General features: G+C 51.7%; 5 protein-coding genes across 5 annotated transcripts; 2 read left to right on the forward strand and 3 right to left on the reverse strand.

Moving 5' to 3' along the window:
- Positions 1-2,180: 2,180 nt before the first annotated feature.
- Positions 2,181-2,504, forward strand: BDZ83DRAFT_724591 (uncharacterized protein; the record flags this gene model as incomplete). Its single annotated transcript, XM_060512677.1, has 1 exon — positions 2,181-2,504. The coding sequence occupies one exon, from the start codon at positions 2,181-2,183 to the stop codon at positions 2,502-2,504; it is 324 nt and encodes a 107-aa protein (XP_060358039.1).
- Positions 2,505-2,714: 210 nt separating this feature from the next.
- BDZ83DRAFT_642935 (cytochrome P450) lies at positions 2,715-4,766 on the reverse strand. Its single transcript, XM_060509648.1, has 4 exons — positions 4,481-4,766; positions 3,421-4,421; positions 3,214-3,351; positions 2,715-3,136 (listed from the first exon to the last, which is right to left on the reverse strand). Exons 1-4 carry the CDS (start codon positions 4,677-4,679, stop codon positions 2,930-2,932), a joined length of 1,545 nt encoding a protein of 514 aa, XP_060358040.1. The 5' UTR covers positions 4,680-4,766; the 3' UTR covers positions 2,715-2,929.
- A 1,652-nt stretch (positions 4,767-6,418) lies between these two features.
- BDZ83DRAFT_769523 (extracellular serine-rich protein) lies at positions 6,419-7,398 on the reverse strand. Its single transcript, XM_060515327.1, has 3 exons — positions 7,296-7,398; positions 6,859-7,231; positions 6,419-6,801 (listed from the first exon to the last, which is right to left on the reverse strand). The coding sequence occupies exons 1-3, from the start codon at positions 7,363-7,365 to the stop codon at positions 6,669-6,671; spliced, it is 576 nt and encodes a 191-aa protein (XP_060358041.1). The 5' UTR covers positions 7,366-7,398; the 3' UTR covers positions 6,419-6,668.
- A 1,010-nt stretch (positions 7,399-8,408) lies between these two features.
- BDZ83DRAFT_712842 (major facilitator superfamily transporter) lies at positions 8,409-10,704 on the reverse strand. The gene is made up of 7 exons (XM_060511623.1): positions 10,625-10,704; positions 10,382-10,550; positions 10,011-10,298; positions 9,810-9,936; positions 9,246-9,751; positions 9,071-9,180; positions 8,409-9,015 (listed from the first exon to the last, which is right to left on the reverse strand). The coding sequence occupies exons 1-7, from the start codon at positions 10,639-10,641 to the stop codon at positions 8,544-8,546; spliced, it is 1,689 nt and encodes a 562-aa protein (XP_060358042.1). The 5' UTR covers positions 10,642-10,704; the 3' UTR covers positions 8,409-8,543.
- A 1,303-nt stretch (positions 10,705-12,007) lies between these two features.
- Positions 12,008-13,943, forward strand: BDZ83DRAFT_593273 (uncharacterized protein; the record flags this gene model as incomplete). The annotated part of the gene is made up of 4 exons (XM_060506614.1): positions 12,008-12,447; positions 12,541-12,774; positions 12,839-13,128; positions 13,198-13,943. 4 exons carry the CDS (start codon positions 12,008-12,010, stop codon positions 13,941-13,943), a joined length of 1,710 nt encoding a protein of 569 aa, XP_060358043.1.
- Between the last annotated feature and the right edge of the window lie 3,981 nt (positions 13,944-17,924).

Consider the following 17,924-nt stretch of genomic DNA (forward strand, 5'->3'; position numbering starts at 1 on the left):
ACATTATAATCACAGAGCACGAAGCCATTCTTATGTACATTGGCAGAGAAGCCTTCACCGGCACTCGAGTATCACCAATTTTGGCGGGGAAAAGAAATTATAGAAAAGAGGGAGAAGCGAGAAATGTTGACACTTGTTGAGCGGACGCAGGGAGAGAAAGGGAGGCTGTAATTTTAACTCCTTATTGGCTCGACTGAAAGTTCATAATCAACCAGATCGACGAATCTAACAACCTTGAACGGGGCCCCTCCCCTGAGTTGTCTCTCCTCCCCCAGGAGCGAGTACAATGTCTTTGATTCATCAGGTCTGTCTGGATTGTGGGTTGCAAGAGTTGTCTCAGTCTGATAGCCACGCGGATAGGAAGGCAAGCAACTTTCCGAAGCTGCGGCGGCCAATCGCGTACCGCAGTCCCAGACAAATCGATTTGATCTGGCGTCAGTTACTAGTCGGGGATGTCGAGAGGGGGGGGGGGCTGGCATAAGAAGAAACGAGGACGGCGTGCTAGTGACACCTTGCCTCGTGGTCTGGCACGCTGGGAAAGTGAATCAACGCACTTCGCCACGCGACAATGGGGCACTGGATGCAGTAACACCCCCCTTTTGAGTGTCATCATCATCGGCATCATCGATGAGGCGGAGAAAAAGTCCTCGTTCCCGACTTGGACCGGACCCCTGTTCCCGAATCGAGGATAAAAAGAAAGTGAGAAAAAGCCACAGAAAGCCTAGCGCTTAAGGCAATAGACCGGGACGCGAAATGGGGGCGCCCTGGTTGGTAGGAGATAAAGTCTTGAACCCATGAAGTCGACATTAGGATCCTTGGCCGTTGAGGGACGCATTCCAGTCAAGCCCATATGTCATATATCAACTAGTGGGATGAAGTTGAATGGGCCACACATGCCGCCATAGTTTGGTCATTGACCGGATCATCCGAGATACGATTCGGCCTAACCGTCTCAGACACGACTTGTGCCCGACAGTCTCATATGGTCGCACACATCCATGGGTAGATCCAGTCATAGGCCTCCCGATGAGGTTGTGCCGAGGGTCCCCGCAATCGGATGAGCCCTGAAAGTGGAACCTCGTCCGGAATGTGTCATTAGGGCGGGACGGGAGGCGCCTCCGTTAGCGGTCACATGTTTATCCCTCAAGTGTCCCTCTCGTCGACTAGAGTCTCCCAGAGTGGTAATGTCTTGTCAGAAACACTCCGCGAGCCTTGCTTCTTTGATTGAATTCAACGTCTTGGAAATTTTCTGGTGAACTTCTTTGATGCAACCATGCCCTCAGCTTTTTCAAAGGTTATCTCACATTGGAATTGAGACCGTACGGTGCGGCTTGTGGCTGACGCAATCGGCAAATCACCTTTTTGCTTGTTTTCTCTACCACAAGGAAAACACCAGCTTCTGCAGTAGAACTTTTCCTGTCCGAATCGCGATGATATACCCTTTCTAGAGAACAGGGTAACTCAAAACAAAGGCCAAAGTGCCATCAGAAGCCCAATAAGGCTGGTGTCAGCAACCGGCGTTAGAGTCGCATACTACCGCGCGGGTACTGTATTTCATGGGATGCAATATAAGTAGTTGCCAACCTTAGAAGTCAATTCCGCTTTATGTGGGCCATTACAGTTGCTCCGAGGCGGGAAACATCCTAGCAGAGAGCCGATCTGTGGAGAGCGTGCAGGTACCGTTGCAATGGCATCGAAAGACATCGGATGCCGCCGCCTAGATCCTAGCTATACTCTACCAAGGCAGAAAACTTTGCTGAATAGCTGTGCGGAGATCTTGAGAGTCGCCCCTCACTCGGACCACTATCGCTTCTGGACCTGCTTGCAACCTTCCGTGATGAGCTGTCAACAGCCTAATTGTCTCCACGTATTGGACCACTGTTGGTTGCGCTTTGTAACGATTTGATCAGCTATTGAGAGCATTTCAACTTGACAATGGATATCTGACCATTAATAGGCGGAATCAAACTGTTTCCGAAAGGTTCAATCACTCTTGAGGGGCCAAAGGTGATCAATATAAATACATGACAGAGTTCACGGACATGATCCTTAGACGCACCTAAATTGCGTTCAAATACACGATTCGTCTTCTCCTAAAGACGAGCTTGACGCCGAACTTCCAATATTATTCAAACTTGAATCTCTCAATCCTACTTTGGACACCCTCTCCAGCAATCATCATGCAGTTCACCATCGCCACCCTCATTGTTCTCGCCTGCGGCGCGGCTGCTCAATTCTGCGGTGTCGTCACATCACCTGTGCAAAGCTATGTTCCATGCACATTGGAACAATATCCCGTGATGGATGCCGAATGCACGGCAATTGGCGGCACAGTGTCTGGCCACAACCAAGAGAGCGGAGATGCTCGGTCCAACTGCATCACGTACTGCAACAACGTTCCCACCGGCGGACACGACACGACCGGCAACATCCTTGGTCGTCACAGCTACCACGTCTACGTTGTCGACACTTGCAGTAGCTGTGGCTACTGTGGCGCTCTGTGAAGGGTGTCCGCGAGATAACAAATCAACCAAATGACGAGACCAGCCATGCTGCTTAGGTAGCGAAAGAAGAGACAGACTGGATTTGGAATAAGGCTACATGTACGCACGAGATGGCTGGAGAGATGGCAGGTTCTGGCGCTCATAATTCAGTCTTGCCTCTTTTATCAAACATGTCTCTGTAGATTTCAACGAAATTCATCATACGAGAGCAATCGTTCGAATCCGTCTACCTTTACAGACCGTACTAGAATATGCAAATCTCCAACCGCCCGTTTGCTCATTGTGTGATGACAACTGAATTATTAAGTTATGAAGTATAGCTTGAAAACTGTGTAACTCATACCCACGGGTCTTACACTGACTTTGCGTACGGGACTAGATGCACAGATGCTTCTGCCATACTTGCATCGCCATGTGCGGTGATTCTAGTAGCCTGTCGTGCGCGACTTCACCTTGACGTGAAAGTTCTGAGGCTTGACGAACCATGCGTTGCGCGTCTTCCAGGCACCTCCTGGTGTAGCAGCCGCACCTTCAAGCTTGAAGTCAAAGTCCCGGATAAGTCTAGGAATGAGCTTTGACATTTCCAGGATAGACACATTCTTGCCAAGGCATGTGCGTGATCCCAGCCCAAACTGGAAGACAGTTACTGTTAGACATTATGTGCTCCAAGAAAGTGGAGTAACCATTAGCAAACGGGGGTTCATCTTACAGGCATCCAGTTTCTGTTCATCACGGAGATCTTCTCTTCGTCCTCAATCAGCCAACGATCGGGATTGAATTTCTCGGCATCATCTCCAAAAAGGGCCGTGTTTCTGTGGTGGACCCAGCTGTTGATTCCAACGACGGACTACGAAGGAAGGTTGAGTGGTTAGTGCTCACGAGTTATGTACTGAGAACATAGGAAACATTGACTTACTCCTGCAGGGAAGAAAAGCTCGCCAATGGTAGCGCCGCCCTCGGGGACGATACGCTCAAGCGGCAGGCCCACAGCTGGATGGACGCGCAAAGCCTCCTTGATCACTGCTTGAAGGTAGGGCATCTTCTGGCTTTCTTTGAAGGTCGGTGCCTGCGATAGCTCACCCCGACAGGTGAAGTCTTCAATCTCCTCGCGAAGCTTCGCCAAGGCATCAGGATTCTTGAGCAAGCTGTAAACAATGGCCGAAATGCTAATACCAGTCGTATCCGATCCGGCAAAGATATTGCTGGCGCAGCCGATGAGAAGATGCCAGTTGGTGAACTCAATGGGGTCGCTGGAGTGCTTGGCCAGGAATTTGGTGAGGAACGTCTCCCCAACAGCAGCGCCGTCTTCGGCACCCTTGACCTCGATGACCGTCTTCGGAGAAGCTCGCTCCTCCGCAATGGTTTGCGCCGTGAAGTCTATCACGTACATCATCTTCGCTCCCATACCAAGACGCTTAGTGATACTGGTAACCAATGGTGCAATGCACATATGCACGGAAGGAAAGATACCAGTCAAACTTGAGTATACCAAGCTCTTGTTGATGTTGTCAATGACCTGGGCAATGTCTTCGCCCCGGTCCAGGAAGCCGAGTCGCTTTCCGTAGGTCATCATTGCAACCGCATCAAAGGCGAAGCACTGGAACCAATGTCCAATGTCCACTGTCGAACCAGCCTTGGCAAACTCTGAAAGACGTTGGGAAAAGAGAGCACCACACTCGTCCACATACGGCTCATAGTTGACGAGAGACGTCATTGAATACGCGTTGGTGTAGAAACGTCTGCTATGAGCATGACGCTGTATCGAACGATCCGAAAACACGTTCCATTGATCCTCGTTCGGCTGGAATGGGATATACCACTCCGACTTCTGGAATTGTGTGCCGTGGCCATAGACCGTCTTGAGGGCTTCCGCGTCATTGATGCTGTATCGGTTCGGGCCATAGCGGACGATGGGCCCTGGCGAGAACGAATAAACGTCAGTACATCTATTACTAGCTCTTGCTTGACGCTCTCACCATATTGTTTGTGTAGTTCTTGGTTGACCTTCTCAAACCTTCCCTGTTTAAGCCGATGAAAATACCAAAAGTCTGTGTAGCGAGCTAGCAGTGGTCCGGGTACCGATCGTAGGGGGGAGCGAAGCCACTGAACAAAGGAGACAAGTGTCTGTGCTAGGAGGGCAAAACCTGCAAATGCCAATAAAAGTTGGGTATTCATCGCGAAGACGCACGTATAAATTCTAAGAAAGATAAATAGATGAAAAGCTGAATACTAATTGGTACAATGAACAATTTGTGTGAGAACTGGCCTCAAGCATTTCTCGAAAACAGAAGCACGACAATGAAGGGCTTTTATAGCAGAAGATCCATCGTATTTACCCATCGTATTTTAGACGAACCGACTCCGTCATGGATTGTCAGACAAGTACGCAATCAATCCGCAGCGTCTTGAAGTTGTAGATGTAAAGGCGTACGGCTTACGACTATCATTGGTGCATGACTTAAGACGAGTCATAGGCGATCTCAAAATGCTAGCTATGGAGACAGTGTCGGGACCGAAACCTTGTTCAAGTGTCGAATAGCATGGGTCGAAATAGTAAGACATCCTCCTTGCCCGCTATGCATGGACACCCAAGTGGATCGGCATATGTGATATGCAACCTCGGGGCGGATAGAAGCGTCAATGATGGATAGTCGGACTGGTATCTCATGTTAATACTGGAAGATTTCTCTTGAGTCAATTGACAGCGCTATCTGCGCAAGATTCATTCGCAACAATCCACAAGTGGAATGAAGAGTCTCATTGATCGCTTGAACTCGAACGTCTGGAAGCTATCATTCACGAACTTGGAGATTCTCGGTGTCAGACGGTGGAATCGTTGATCTTGGCCGGTGTGTTTTGGGTTTTCTACTAAGGCGGCGGGACTCGGGGATGAAAACTGTCCGAGACCGACGTCCGCCCCGCAATGCGATGCAACAGCCAGCTTGCGGCCGGCCGCGGAGAGGCGGCGGGGGTGGAGTATCGCGGTATTTGATTAGGCTGTTGACCGGGATGGCGTACGGCCAATTTTCAAGGCTACGAGACGGTGAGTTTATTAAGCTATCTCCTATGCCCCCGACACTTGCTTCCGTCGTCCTGTGTCTTCAGCGCGGAATACACTTAGTGAGCGCGAAACGGCAATTGCTCGCCTGTGTCGAGGCTCAACTTCACATTGTCACGGGAAGTTTCAACTGCGTCCGTACATGTAATGTGATGACGATCATAGAAAGAACATACATTCTACTGGAACGGGAAACTTTATCATCAATACTACAATTGCAACATACGGGCGTTCGTGAGTAAAATGTCATGGCTACTCCCATGCTAACAAAAGCGAGTCTTTGATTTAGGGTCTGGCGCTTACACAATGCGGGCAAATATACTCAGAGTGGCGAAATAATGAAGCCCATCTCCCCATTCTCTGTCTGAAGAATGATTAATGGGAAGAGGAATACAATCAATTGCTTCAAGTCACCATCACACTGCGTGCTACAGTGGTCATCTTCTTTCAATAATAGTTCTTCCATGACTTTCGCGTCAAATAGCAATTCGAGCTTAAATTACTCAACCCCCTGGTTGCTCTCATTACAGTTTCAAGAAACGGCACCAACTTCGTCTCACAACCTAAGATTCCCATACATTGCTTCCCTGCCTCTCTCGCCTCCCATTAAAGACATGTTAGTCAGCTTACAGGTCGCCGTTTTCTAAGCAAACCTTTTCCCAATCCCGAGTTGCTCGTACGCTAGAGTAAGCGGGCTGACTCGGTCTTTATGGTCGAGCTAGTTCCGCAAAGTCCATCAGCCAATCTTGCGAAACACATGTAACGTTCGATACTCACAACTATGGCGATACCAGTGATCGAAGAATGAGCGCAGTAGCTTGCACACGCACACCAATCCGCCAGGATTACGCATATGCGCCTAGAAAACGTGATTTCTTGATTTAACACTCGATCCTCGAATTTATAACCAACCAGACTCCGCGCACGCAAATCTTCAAAGCTCTAGCCGACAGCCCGCATCAGCAGCGCCATCCCCTTGCTCAAGTTTATCCGCTTGCCGAAATTAGTAGGTGACGGCAAGCGATCATGTAAACACAAATTACAAGTCGTAGTTGATTTGATGCAAGTTCACTGTGACTTCAGCCGCTACATATGCGCCCTTTCCTCTAAACAACAGGTGGAACAGCCAAATTTGAGGGAATCCTGCCCGCAGAGCCACCAGCCACGTTCTTGGCGGGGACGTTCATTTGTGATCCCTTAGCGGCCGTCTTGTATGCTTGGACATCGGCGTCCGCCTTGCTGATGGGTTGTTAGTGTTGTCAAATTCTGCGAGTGGATAAACCAGGGCTTTCTTACGGGTTGATGATCATGACCATGCCAAGCTGGCAGTGCATGCCTTGGGCGCAGTACATGAGCATGGGCTCGGTATTCTCAACCTGAACGTTGAAAGTTCCGACTGGAGAGCCGTCTGTGACTCCCGGGATGAAACCAGAATGAACGCCATTCGGCATCGTGTCCTGGAGAGGGTTACACGGGGCCTGGGTGTTCGCGGCCTGGGTGACGGTATGGTTGTTGGGCCAGAATTGGAACTGAACAATGTCGCCAGGGTTTGCCTTTACGACCTCGGGATAGAAGAGCAGAGACTTCTCACGAGTCGGGCTACCAACGACAACGGGGATGACCTTGGGCGTCGGGGGCGCGGGGCCCGGTGCAGGTGGTGCCTGACGCTCTATCGAATATGTGAATTACAAGCTATGAAAAGAGAGTTTCGTGATGTAAGTGAAAACACCTACCATTTAGAGCGGCGGCCAACGAGCCTCCAACGAAGGCGGAGAGATAGACGGCAACGATGCTGAACTTCATCTTGAATACTTTGACACTCGATAATCCTGTACGGAGTACTGGCTGATACGGCTGAGACGATGAGACGCTGCTTCGATATGATGACACTGAAAACACTGCAGAAGACGATGAATTGTAGGAGAGGGGTAGAGGACTCTATGATATTTAAGCTAACTACCACAGCATGCAGGATCTCAAACTATCAGCACCTTCGGGACATGCACGGCGACACCACTCGCCCACAAATACGAACCTTTTCTCTCTTAACCTTCCGCACTGGGCAAGCTTCTCCAGATCATGAGACCGAGTAGACTTAAAATCGCAGAGTTGGAGTAGTCGAGTTGCCGTGATGAGCAGGGGTAGCAGCGAAGCTTGGGCATCTCAAAAGATGAGATGACTCGAGTTGTCCAATAAGAGGTGCTAGGTGCCTCAAACGTGACATGTTTCGTTTCTTCGGCCGCACTGCATACCGAAGCATGCTTAGAAATTGGCACCAAAAGAATAAAGGGGGAATAAACATTAATTCGGAGAGGGGGGGTATTATCTCGCGCTTCTCGGACAGGAGAGGAGAGGCCGGTCAATCAAGAAGCTGTCTCCTTGTGTCAGGTCCTCTCGGCGTTGGGACGACAATGACCAGCAAGGGAACGAGGTGGCGGGCAACGCCCAACCTTGTCAATGAGCCGGTAGTCGGCTGGCTGAGTATGAAGTCTAGAGTCCTGTCACGATTACCAAGCTAAAGCTCGCAAACGGATGAAACGGTTGTGGAGGCGTTTCGAAAGATTGAAAGAGGCGTGGGCCCCGGCTGGCTCCTTCGGTTCCCCCTTGACCGTGGGGGATCTCCGAGCGTTGGGAGCTGCCACTGGCGGGAGATCGGCACAAACTGTTAACAGGTTGCACATATTGTTGGGGTGTTTGCGGCTCTGGGATTTGTTTCTTCGTCGCGCGCGCGAGACGAATTGAGTATTGACTCTTGACGTCAGGAGAGCTTTTACGCTGAAAATATCGGGAGATCGACGTGAAAGGGAGCGTGCACATGTCGTGATCGTGACACTTACGATTCTATTGCCCTGTTTGAGAACACACCTTGCCCGCCCTTGACTGTCTACAAGAATTGCTTCGCCGTTATTCTCCCTTCAAAGCCGCACTATTACATAATGATACAGGCTCAGCTGCTACCGGCAGTTCCGAAAGCTAGTGCTCTATTTCTCTGCGTCTCCGTTCCTTTTCATCCCATCCGGAGTCTGGCCTTCTTTCGTCTTGTCCTTCTTAACGCTCCTCCACTCGATGAAGATACAACCAAAAACTGTCAAACATCCGAGGACAGTGGCAATCAGAAAGACATTCTGGAGAGCCTTGTTGTAAGCTCCGATGATGCCGTCGACCGAATCCGGATAGATGCTCCGCATCGACTCCACTAGTCCGGAACCGCCCGCATCAATGACGACTGCCGGATTTACATTGGGAACGTTTTGGCTCAACTCGGAGATTAGTCTCGAATGGAAGATGTTTTGAGCGACAGCCAAAAACACGGTGCCACCGAGACTTTGCAGGAAAATCAAGAGAGACGTGGCTAGGGCTACGTCACGACCTTGGAACACGGTCTGAACTGCTATCAACGTCTGTTGCCCGCCAAGACCCACGCCCACTCCTAGAAGGATAAGTGAGGCAATCCTGAAGCACCTATTAGCATCTTGAGTGCGTTGAAACCAAGGGGCAAGGTTTCTACCAGAAGCCTGAACTCGTGTTTTCGTCAAACGAGTAAATCAACCCCGTTCCAACAGAAGCGATGACAGACGAAGCGATGAGTTGCGGGACATAGTATCCGATGTAGCTTGTCTGACAACGGATCAGTATCACGATGTACTTTCAGAGCACGGATAGTACATGTAGTGTCAACTTACCAAGAACCCAGAAAGTATTGTCGCCACTGACAAGGAAACAGATGATGCCAATAAGTCAATGCCACTCTGATAGGCGGAGTGGTTTTTGACTGCTTGTAACCAGATGGGGATGTAGTACACTTCGATAAAGAGAAGTGAGAACAGGAGAAGCATAAGCCAGCAAGCACAGGCCATCGATCTTTGAAAAAGGATGCGAAATGGGACGGTAGCTTTGTCGCCCTCGCGGAACTGGACTAGTGCCCATAAGAGGAAGCAGACCGCAAAGAGGCACCAGCACAAAATTATGCGCCAGTTGCTCCAGGGATAGCCAGTCCCACCCCACTGTAAGGCGAGGAGGAGACAGATGATCCAAGGTATGACGAGGAATGTCCCTACCAAGTCAAAGTTTGATATAAACTCCCGCACGCCCTGTGTCTGCTTCTTCGGCGGCGTCGGCAGCTTCAGGAGGAAGAGAACCACCAGGAAGGTGACACCCCCAAGAGGAAGATTGATCCAGAAGCACCATCCTACTGTACGTCAGTGTCTTGTTACATAAGAATGGTAAGGAGAGAGAAGGAGTCCTACTCCAAGTAGCCTTATCGACAAAGACGCCGCCAAGAGTTGGCGCTATGCACTGCGAGATTCCGCCCGCTGCCCCGACTGCCGCGGTAAACTGCGGGCGGCGGTGAAGAGGCACACTTCTAGCCAAGATCTGAGTCGCGGTTGGATTAGCAAAGAAGTTTCCGAAGAAATCGGAAGACGCCAAGCCTTATAGGAAAGACTTACAATGAGAGCGCCGGACATAAGTCCAGCTGCACCGACTCCGGAGATGGCTCGGCCGACAATGAGAACCACGGAGCTCGGAGCCACGGCGCAGACAACGGACCCCACCTCAAAGATGAAGAGAGCAACAAGGAAGACCCATTTTGCGTTGAACTCGGCGTATAATTTGCCGAAAAAGAGCTGGAACGAACACATGGTGAAGAGGTACGCGGAGCCGTACCACGCTACATCCGGTAAAGACTCAAACTCGGATGTGATTACCGGAATCGCGGTTCCCAAGATTGAGCGATCCTAGATGAGGATGGGTACTGTTAGCGATGCGCGTGCTGCATTAACAGGAAGATCTAAAGCCCTGGAAAGCAATTGAAACTTACAAGTCCAAAGCACAACACCGCGAGGAAGAGGCCGATTGTGATGATGGCGAGGCTCGCACCAGTGGGATACTCTTCTCCGGCGGCATCTTGGGCTGGAGAGGTCTTCTCTAGTTCTGTATCGCTAAACTGCTCTCCACTCGTTGGAGGTATCGAGTGTGAGGTTGTCGTTCTATGGACAATGTTAGCTCATCAAGCCCGGAACGGGTCTCCGTGGCCCCCATAGTAGCTGCAGTTTGAACCCACCTTGAATCGACAGGCATCTTCGCTGGTGGTAAGAATGAAATTGGTCAGATTAAGTTGTAAAGTGTGGCGCGGTTGCTTTTTGAATGCCAAATCTTCATTTCCTCTACCCAGCGACTATTTCCTTACATATAGTTATTCTCCATGATGGTAATGATATCTATCGCCTTTGGATCTTTCAACATCTGCACATGCAGATCCCACATCATGCCTACGGTCCGTACGGAGAATAACACGGAAGACAAGTCAAAGTAAGCATGCCAAGCCAGGTCTAGCGTCAGCAGCCACGCATGAGGGTCAGGACTCTTCTACCTTAATCGTTTTTAGTATTACATGTAGAAATCATTACAAAGTCCCCGAAACCGCGCTGATAGAGACTGGGGACCTACACACAGGCAATAGTGTTAGGATCACTGGTGCTTACAGTGGATACTTGGGCGCAAGAAAAAAGATCTTTGGATGTTGGCGGCCGCCCTTTACAAAGGAGCTTGGGCCAGAGTAGCAGTTTTGGTGTGAAAAGTCGGAGGTCGGAAGTTAAAGTAATCTCCGAAACCGTCCTCCACAATCGTAATGAAGCCAATCAAGTAGCTCCCTTTCATCCCGATTATCCATCTACGGATCTTAAGAATCAACCGGCCCCCGGACTCTTCCATGCCGTCCGTTCCATCACTCTCGAGCTTCCTCGCCCCAACGTTGCTAGCTAATTCGCGCCTTAACCAAAGTGCCCTGACTTTCTTTCAATTTTTTTGTCTCCATCTTCTGAGACACGAGTGCTCCGTAAATATCTCTAAGCTCGGGTTGTTGTTGGGAAAGATTACAAACGATGTCGCCAAACGATGACGCCAGCAGCCCCGACTTTGCGCATAGTCACGCAAAAAAGTCCCGAGCTTGCACCAATTGCGCTCGCCTCAAGATACGGTGTCGGTGGCAACCGGGTTCGGAACATAGCGAACACGCCGATTGCATACGGTGAGCACTTCTGCCTCTGTTGGCTACAGTTGTGTGTATCAACCAGAGTCCGCTGACAGTGCTGATGTGCCAAGCTGCTCCCGCATGAGCATACGATGTCAAGTACCGGAGCCGGTCCCGAGGAAGAAACGGGGAAAGTCAAGGTCAGTCCAGAAGCCCGATGATTTCGTCCGAGAGTGTGTTTTATTGCATCCTGCGGTTCAAGCTAGCTGCAGATCACCCGGCCTCCTTCTTGCTTCTCCCTACCAAGGTCTTTGAGCGGAACAAGACGCTAAATGCCTACTCCGTAGTCGTGTCACTGAGCTGGAAAAGAAGATAGATGGCCTGGTCAGCCTTTTTCAGACACAGCAACAGTCAGCAGAGACACAAGGGCAGCCGGCAACCGGGCCCAGCCCTAGCAGCGAGGACCCGCGCTTGATGCCATGCACTGGGTTGACTATACCAGGTGTCACCCATCAGGTAGGCACAGACGCATCGCCGAGTGTCAACAGTTCAGCCGGCACCCAAGATTGCCATTCTATGCCGACTCCAGAGGCTGGGTTTCCCAGCGGGTCCTATCAGCTCTTACCGGGGTTCACCATCGCTGCCGAGAAGGCTGAGGAGTACCTTTCCATCTACCGGACGCGTATGGTTCCCAACTTCCCATTTGTGCCCATCGAGCCTGAAGTTACAGCAAGGGACCTCCACAACCAGAAGCGATTTCTGTTCTGGTGTATTATGCAAGCCATTGTTCCCCAGACAGCCACAGTACAAAAGGCAGTCGACGACTGGGTCCGCAAGCATGCAGCTACGCACATCATAGTCCATAAGGAGAAGAAGATTGAGCTCCTCCAAGGTTTGATTGTCTATGTCGCCTGGTAAGTAATAGTACCGAGCCGTCCCTCGATGCGTTGGCTCCGGGCCCGTGCTGTTGTCGAAGCGTAAGTGTCTGACGATTTTGTATCTTACAGGGGCGATGTTCATCTGCAGATGGGTATTAACGCAAACACCCTCTTACAACTAGCCATCGGCCTGGTTATGGACATGACCATGTACACTCTAGCAGGCCCCGTGAGTTGGATGCCGAAAACGTTGTTGAATGATGCGTGGGCAGTCTTGGGACGGGGCGGAAAACAATTCGAAGCACCAAAGCCAACTCTTGAGGAGCAAAGAGCGATTCTAGGCGGCTACTTTATTGCGTCGAGGTGGGTTCCCTTTCGTCCAGTTTTGTATGGTGAAGCGTGGAGCACAACTGATGTTCTTTGTCAGTGTTCCCGCCGCCATCAGGAGGCACTCGCAGATACAGTACACGCCCCAGATCGCACGATGTTCCAAAGCCATTCGCGAGGCGGACGCTATACCGACAGACCAGAATCTACTTGCCCTCGTTCGCATGCAACATCTAGGTGACCGCATTCGTGCTGTCTTTCCGAGCCCGGACAGAGAGGAGGGGGAGCCTCTGCCCATCTTCCGGGAACACTTCAGTGCGGTGCTAGCATCACTGCGCAAAGAGATCTGCGCTCTCGACTCAGGGGAACCCGCTATCAAGAAGGAGAACCGTAAGTGAACTTTTGGGCAACAAGGAGACAAGCCGACGATCAACTATACTAACCGTACACGTCGTCCAGCAATGGTTTGGGCACACTACGGCGCATTGATGGTCAGACTATACGAACCATGCATCGGCATGCGAGGAGCCAGCCCTTCGGAGGCTATGTCCGCCATGGAGCCGTTCAGTAGGACCGAGTCACTCTGGTTCTGCCTCCAGGCGATCCAGATTGCCATTGACGCGCTGCTCGCCATCCCAGCTGAAGCATTTGCATATCTACCCTTCAACACCGTCGCAGATATAGCACATACCATGATGTCTTCGCACCGACTGCTGTTGGAAGACTCGGCAAGTGATTGGGACGTGATGCTGGCCCGCCAGAAGCTTGACCTTCCTGATATAGCGCGGCGGTTGGCGGATCGGTTCGAGGAGGCGGACAACGTGGCGCTGATCGTCGGGCAAAAGAGACGGATCTTCGAGGACGAGAGCTCACGCTGGGCGAATTATGCGTACCGGGCGAGGTGGATCCGTCAGTGGTACCTGAACAAGGTTGTTGGGCAGCCGCCTCAGGAGCAGATGGCGACGGAGCACCATCAGCAGCAAGCGCAGCAACAGCAGCAACAGCAGCAACAGCAGCAGCAGCAAGCGCAGATGGTCCCTCACGAGGGGATGATGACTGACCCGAACATGTCTTGGCTCGGGGGCGTGGCGATGGACCAGTCGTTTTGGGAGATCATGATGCTGGATGGGCCTGGGCAAATACCCATTGACGCGTCCATGCTTTTGCCGGACCAGGCCATGTTGCCCGCCATGCAGACTTCTTAGCATTACACCTAATGATCGGCTAAGAGTCATCACTTTCACATTTTTGTCCGTCTCTGGATCTCTGGATGACTAGTGCGGTGGCTTGGCTTTGGCAAGAGATAGCAAAGGTTCCGGCACGGGAAGGTGGCAGTTATGCAAGGGTAGAGTGGGTCTGAGGACACTCTGAACTCAAACCCAAACAGGATTCGATGCATTTGGTAGCTTAAGGCGCGTATCTGCGCTTTGTGAGCTGGTCTTGCTCTCGAAACGGGCAGGAGTTGTGTAAGTTCGTGCTTGTTTTTGAGAAGTGTTCGAAATCTAGAAGAAGAATTGGATACGGCTTACGACAACGTTTCTAAATGAGGATAGCATCTGTGGAGTTTGGGGATACATGCCTTGTCTCAAGTTTTGCTAATATCTCAACATGACTCAAGCAGTCCGAAGTTCACAAGCAAGATACGGTACCAGAGAGAAATTTTATGCGATGTTGTGTCATCTCCTACTAGTATGCCTGTTTACTACGGAGGGCGAGTTGGAAATTTTGCTGACAGAGAATAGCATTCAACGATAAAAGAGACACAAACATCTATTTAAAACAATTTGGTACAGAAACGTTTTGGTTGTGAATTGTGCATCGCTGAGGTCCTCGACAACATTATCATGCCTCTTGCTCCGCCCACATGATGATGGCTGTTCAACATTGACATCGGCAATAGTTGGTGAAGTACCCATTCTGGTCCACAAACGGCAGGGTGGGCAGGGTTTGTTACTAGTGGTCTTGAAGAATGTCCACTTTGCTGGGTACGGCTCAGCCGGTTGCTGCATTCATGCCGTCCTCTCTGCGGATTCCCAGTCTTGGTCAAAAATCCAACATGCTAGCAGGAAAATCTGTACCCGAAATCAGTCAGCTGATAGGTGGAAGAGAGACAAGAGTGAGAAAGGTTTGACGTGCTCACATATTCCCCTGTCGCAGTTGAAGGGCCAAGATCTACGATGAGTATGCTGCCTTGCTTAGCATTTCTCTTGATACTTGCAGCTGCTAACTGAAGGGCTACGGACACGTCTCCTCGGCAGCTAAATGAGTCCTATATCCCGACGGCGAGGTCTGTGGAGGTGTGCTTTTCCTAGATGAGGTCCATGGTCCCCGCCAAGTCTCTCGGCGGGATGTAATGCAGTCCACATTATCAGTCAAAAGTCGCTGATGATTGGCCCGCAGTGCGATTTGAAGTGTACGAGCAACTCTTGCTAGCCACCTGATAGCGGTCCGCCGTCTCGACACGCCAGTGTTCATCTCCGGAACGGTGGGGGGAAGGCGTGATTGCATTTCTGAGTCGTGGGCCCATAGACTAAGAAGCGGCCAAGGGATCTGAGATTCAGTGTGCAGACCCGTGTTGTAGTGAGCGTGGGTTTGAGGCTGTAATCCTGGCATGGCCGGGGTCGCGGTCCTCGGCACGCTGGCGTCGAGAATGGACGCTCATGGATCTCGAGCTAATGGAATTCATAGCCGCTAGTGTCTTGATTTGAAGAAGTGGTCATGTTAAGCTAGCTAAACTTTCATTTTGATCTTGTACTTGCGGATATGGATCACGGGTGAAAAGCCAGACCCCGCAAAGTCAGTCCGGAGAATCCGGGGTAGCTGATCGAACTCGGTGAGCCATGCTATTCATACAATAGACCACACCATGCCCCGGAATTTATGCATGCTGCGGAACTGAGGAATGAAACTAAAAGCCCTGTGCAACTTGCTCAAGCATTTGAAGACTTGCCTCTTGTGGCTTGCTTGACTCGATCGCCACATGTGAAAATTGAACAACGTATTAGCACCAACCTGTCCCTAATGCTCACAGCCATATTTGTATCCTGAATCGGGCCGTAGAACAGTCAAACCTTCATGATCTGAAACCAATGTTACCGCTAAGCCAGCGTGATCTACATCAAAAGACTGATGTGGTCTTTACCATGCAAAGGGAGAGCGCCAACCTCCTCAGCTTTGATCTCGGCACCCCACCTTACCCGTTCAACCAGCGGGGCCGGCTCTAGTTAGATAGTGCAACGTCATGTTTATTTTTTGTGCTCTGGTTGGTCTTTACGGGGGCCAGAGATCGGTAAGGGAATAGTTCGCTTGGCTCATTCGCTAGTATGTGGCTCACTGCTCCTTGAGCTTGACCGGGGCATGAAATGTGAATACATCGGTACCGGCAAGACTTGCATCAACACCGACACAGCACGACAGACCTAGAATGACGGGAAATTCATTATCACAACGGTATTAAAGATACATTCTCTGGATTCTGTTCTGGATGAGGTGGGTTTCAAAGTTTATTTTGCTTTTCCAAGCCTTCTAGAAATAGTACCGTCACAATGTGCCGGCGCTGGCAACTTCCCTCTCGCCTAATTTTTCTTGGCATCTGCTGTTAGTGAATGAGTGAGCCTACCACCAAATTACTAACAGCCGAAAACTCTTCACCTCCCCTTGCCGGAGCCCGCATCCGCGATGGCCTCACAGCCGCCGTCGGGCACCGGACTGATGTCGGCCGACCAAGCCGACCCCGAACCAGGCTCCGGGACACCTCCGGAGCCGAACCCCACCTCAAGAGCTAAGCGACGCCGCGACGCCGAGGCACAGCCGACCCGGCCCAGCCTAACGGGAAGCCAGCTTGATGCCACCACCGACGCCCCTACCTCGGCCGAGGGGCCCGCAGCCTCTACCGCATCTGCTCCGAGCGGATCTGCCACAGGGTCCGTCTTGACAGCCCTTGCAGAAGAAGCTAGACAGTACGAGGCACGGAAAGACGTCTTTCTGACCATTGCACGGTCCGTCGACAGCGTTGTCGCCAGCTTTGACGGTTCTAGAAAGCAGATCGCGAAAGAAGCCACTGCCTATGTCATTCAAACCCTCAAGAGACTGATCAATCACGAGACAAGCCCAATAGCGGCCCGGAGTTGGGCGGCTGTCGTCGCACCGATGGCGGGCAACACCACTGCGGCGACCCGGAGCGGCCAGAGCTGCCAGAGCTCTGCCCGCCCGAAGGCCACACTCCCCGCCGAGGATCAGCCGCAGGCGCAGCCGAAGGAGGACCTCCGCATCTTTGCCCGCGTCCCGGAAGAAAGCTTAGCGGCCGCTCGGAAGATCGCACCGTTCGCCGTACGACAGATCGTCTGTAAGGCCGTTGGCCTGGGGCTAGCGGACCTTCCCCACGTCTACCATATCAGCACAGGTTACTCTCTGAAGCCGCGAAACAAGCAAATACAGGAAAGACTACTTACAAGTAAGGCAAAGCTGGCGGAATGCCTCGGCGCCCACCAAGTCGAGACGCCTATCAAGTGGCACACATACGTTGTGCCGCGATGCCCAACAAAACTACACAGCATTGGCGGGGACGTCCTGGACCCAGCCACACTCGTTGAAGATGAGGTCTTCGCACAGACAGGACAGAAGCCTGTCCTTGCTCGACCGTCCCGCCTTGGGCCCAACCCAGTCACGAACGAAATATCTTGGCTCATATCATTCACATCAGAGGTCACGCCCTTCAGGCTCTTCAACCAAAGCGGCAGATCTCTGCCCATCAAAAAACGAAGGACGCTCATCCGACATGACCCCGGCTGCCAGGGCTACCACGCCAACCGGTTCTGCGGACGACGACCGACTTGCAGCAACTGCGGAAGACCTTCCGACTCACACGAAACGGGACCTTGCATGGCCAGGCCCCAGTGTCCCAACTGCTGCGGCCCCTTCCAAGCCGGCCACACAGACTGCCCAGCGAGGCCCTCGGTCGTAAACGGCGTCGTCTCCCTTCCCGGTCGAAAGGAGCGGGCTCGGATCCGGAAGGCCGGCCAGAAAGCATCGGACACTCTGTACAAGGCTACTCGATCCGACAGTAGCCAGGAGGCGGCAGGCGTCCCTACCTCCACCAGCCAGAACCAGCAACCCGGCGCCAAGCGCGCGCGCACGAGAACGCCCTCCGCAAGCTCGATCGTTTGCCTCGGTGACGGAAGCACTGA

Source organism: Colletotrichum acutatum, assembly GCF_030867785.1.
Source record: "Colletotrichum acutatum strain CBS 112980 chromosome Unknown BDZ83scaffold_211, whole genome shotgun sequence".
Taxonomy (NCBI): Eukaryota; Fungi; Ascomycota; class Sordariomycetes; order Glomerellales; family Glomerellaceae; genus Colletotrichum; species Colletotrichum acutatum.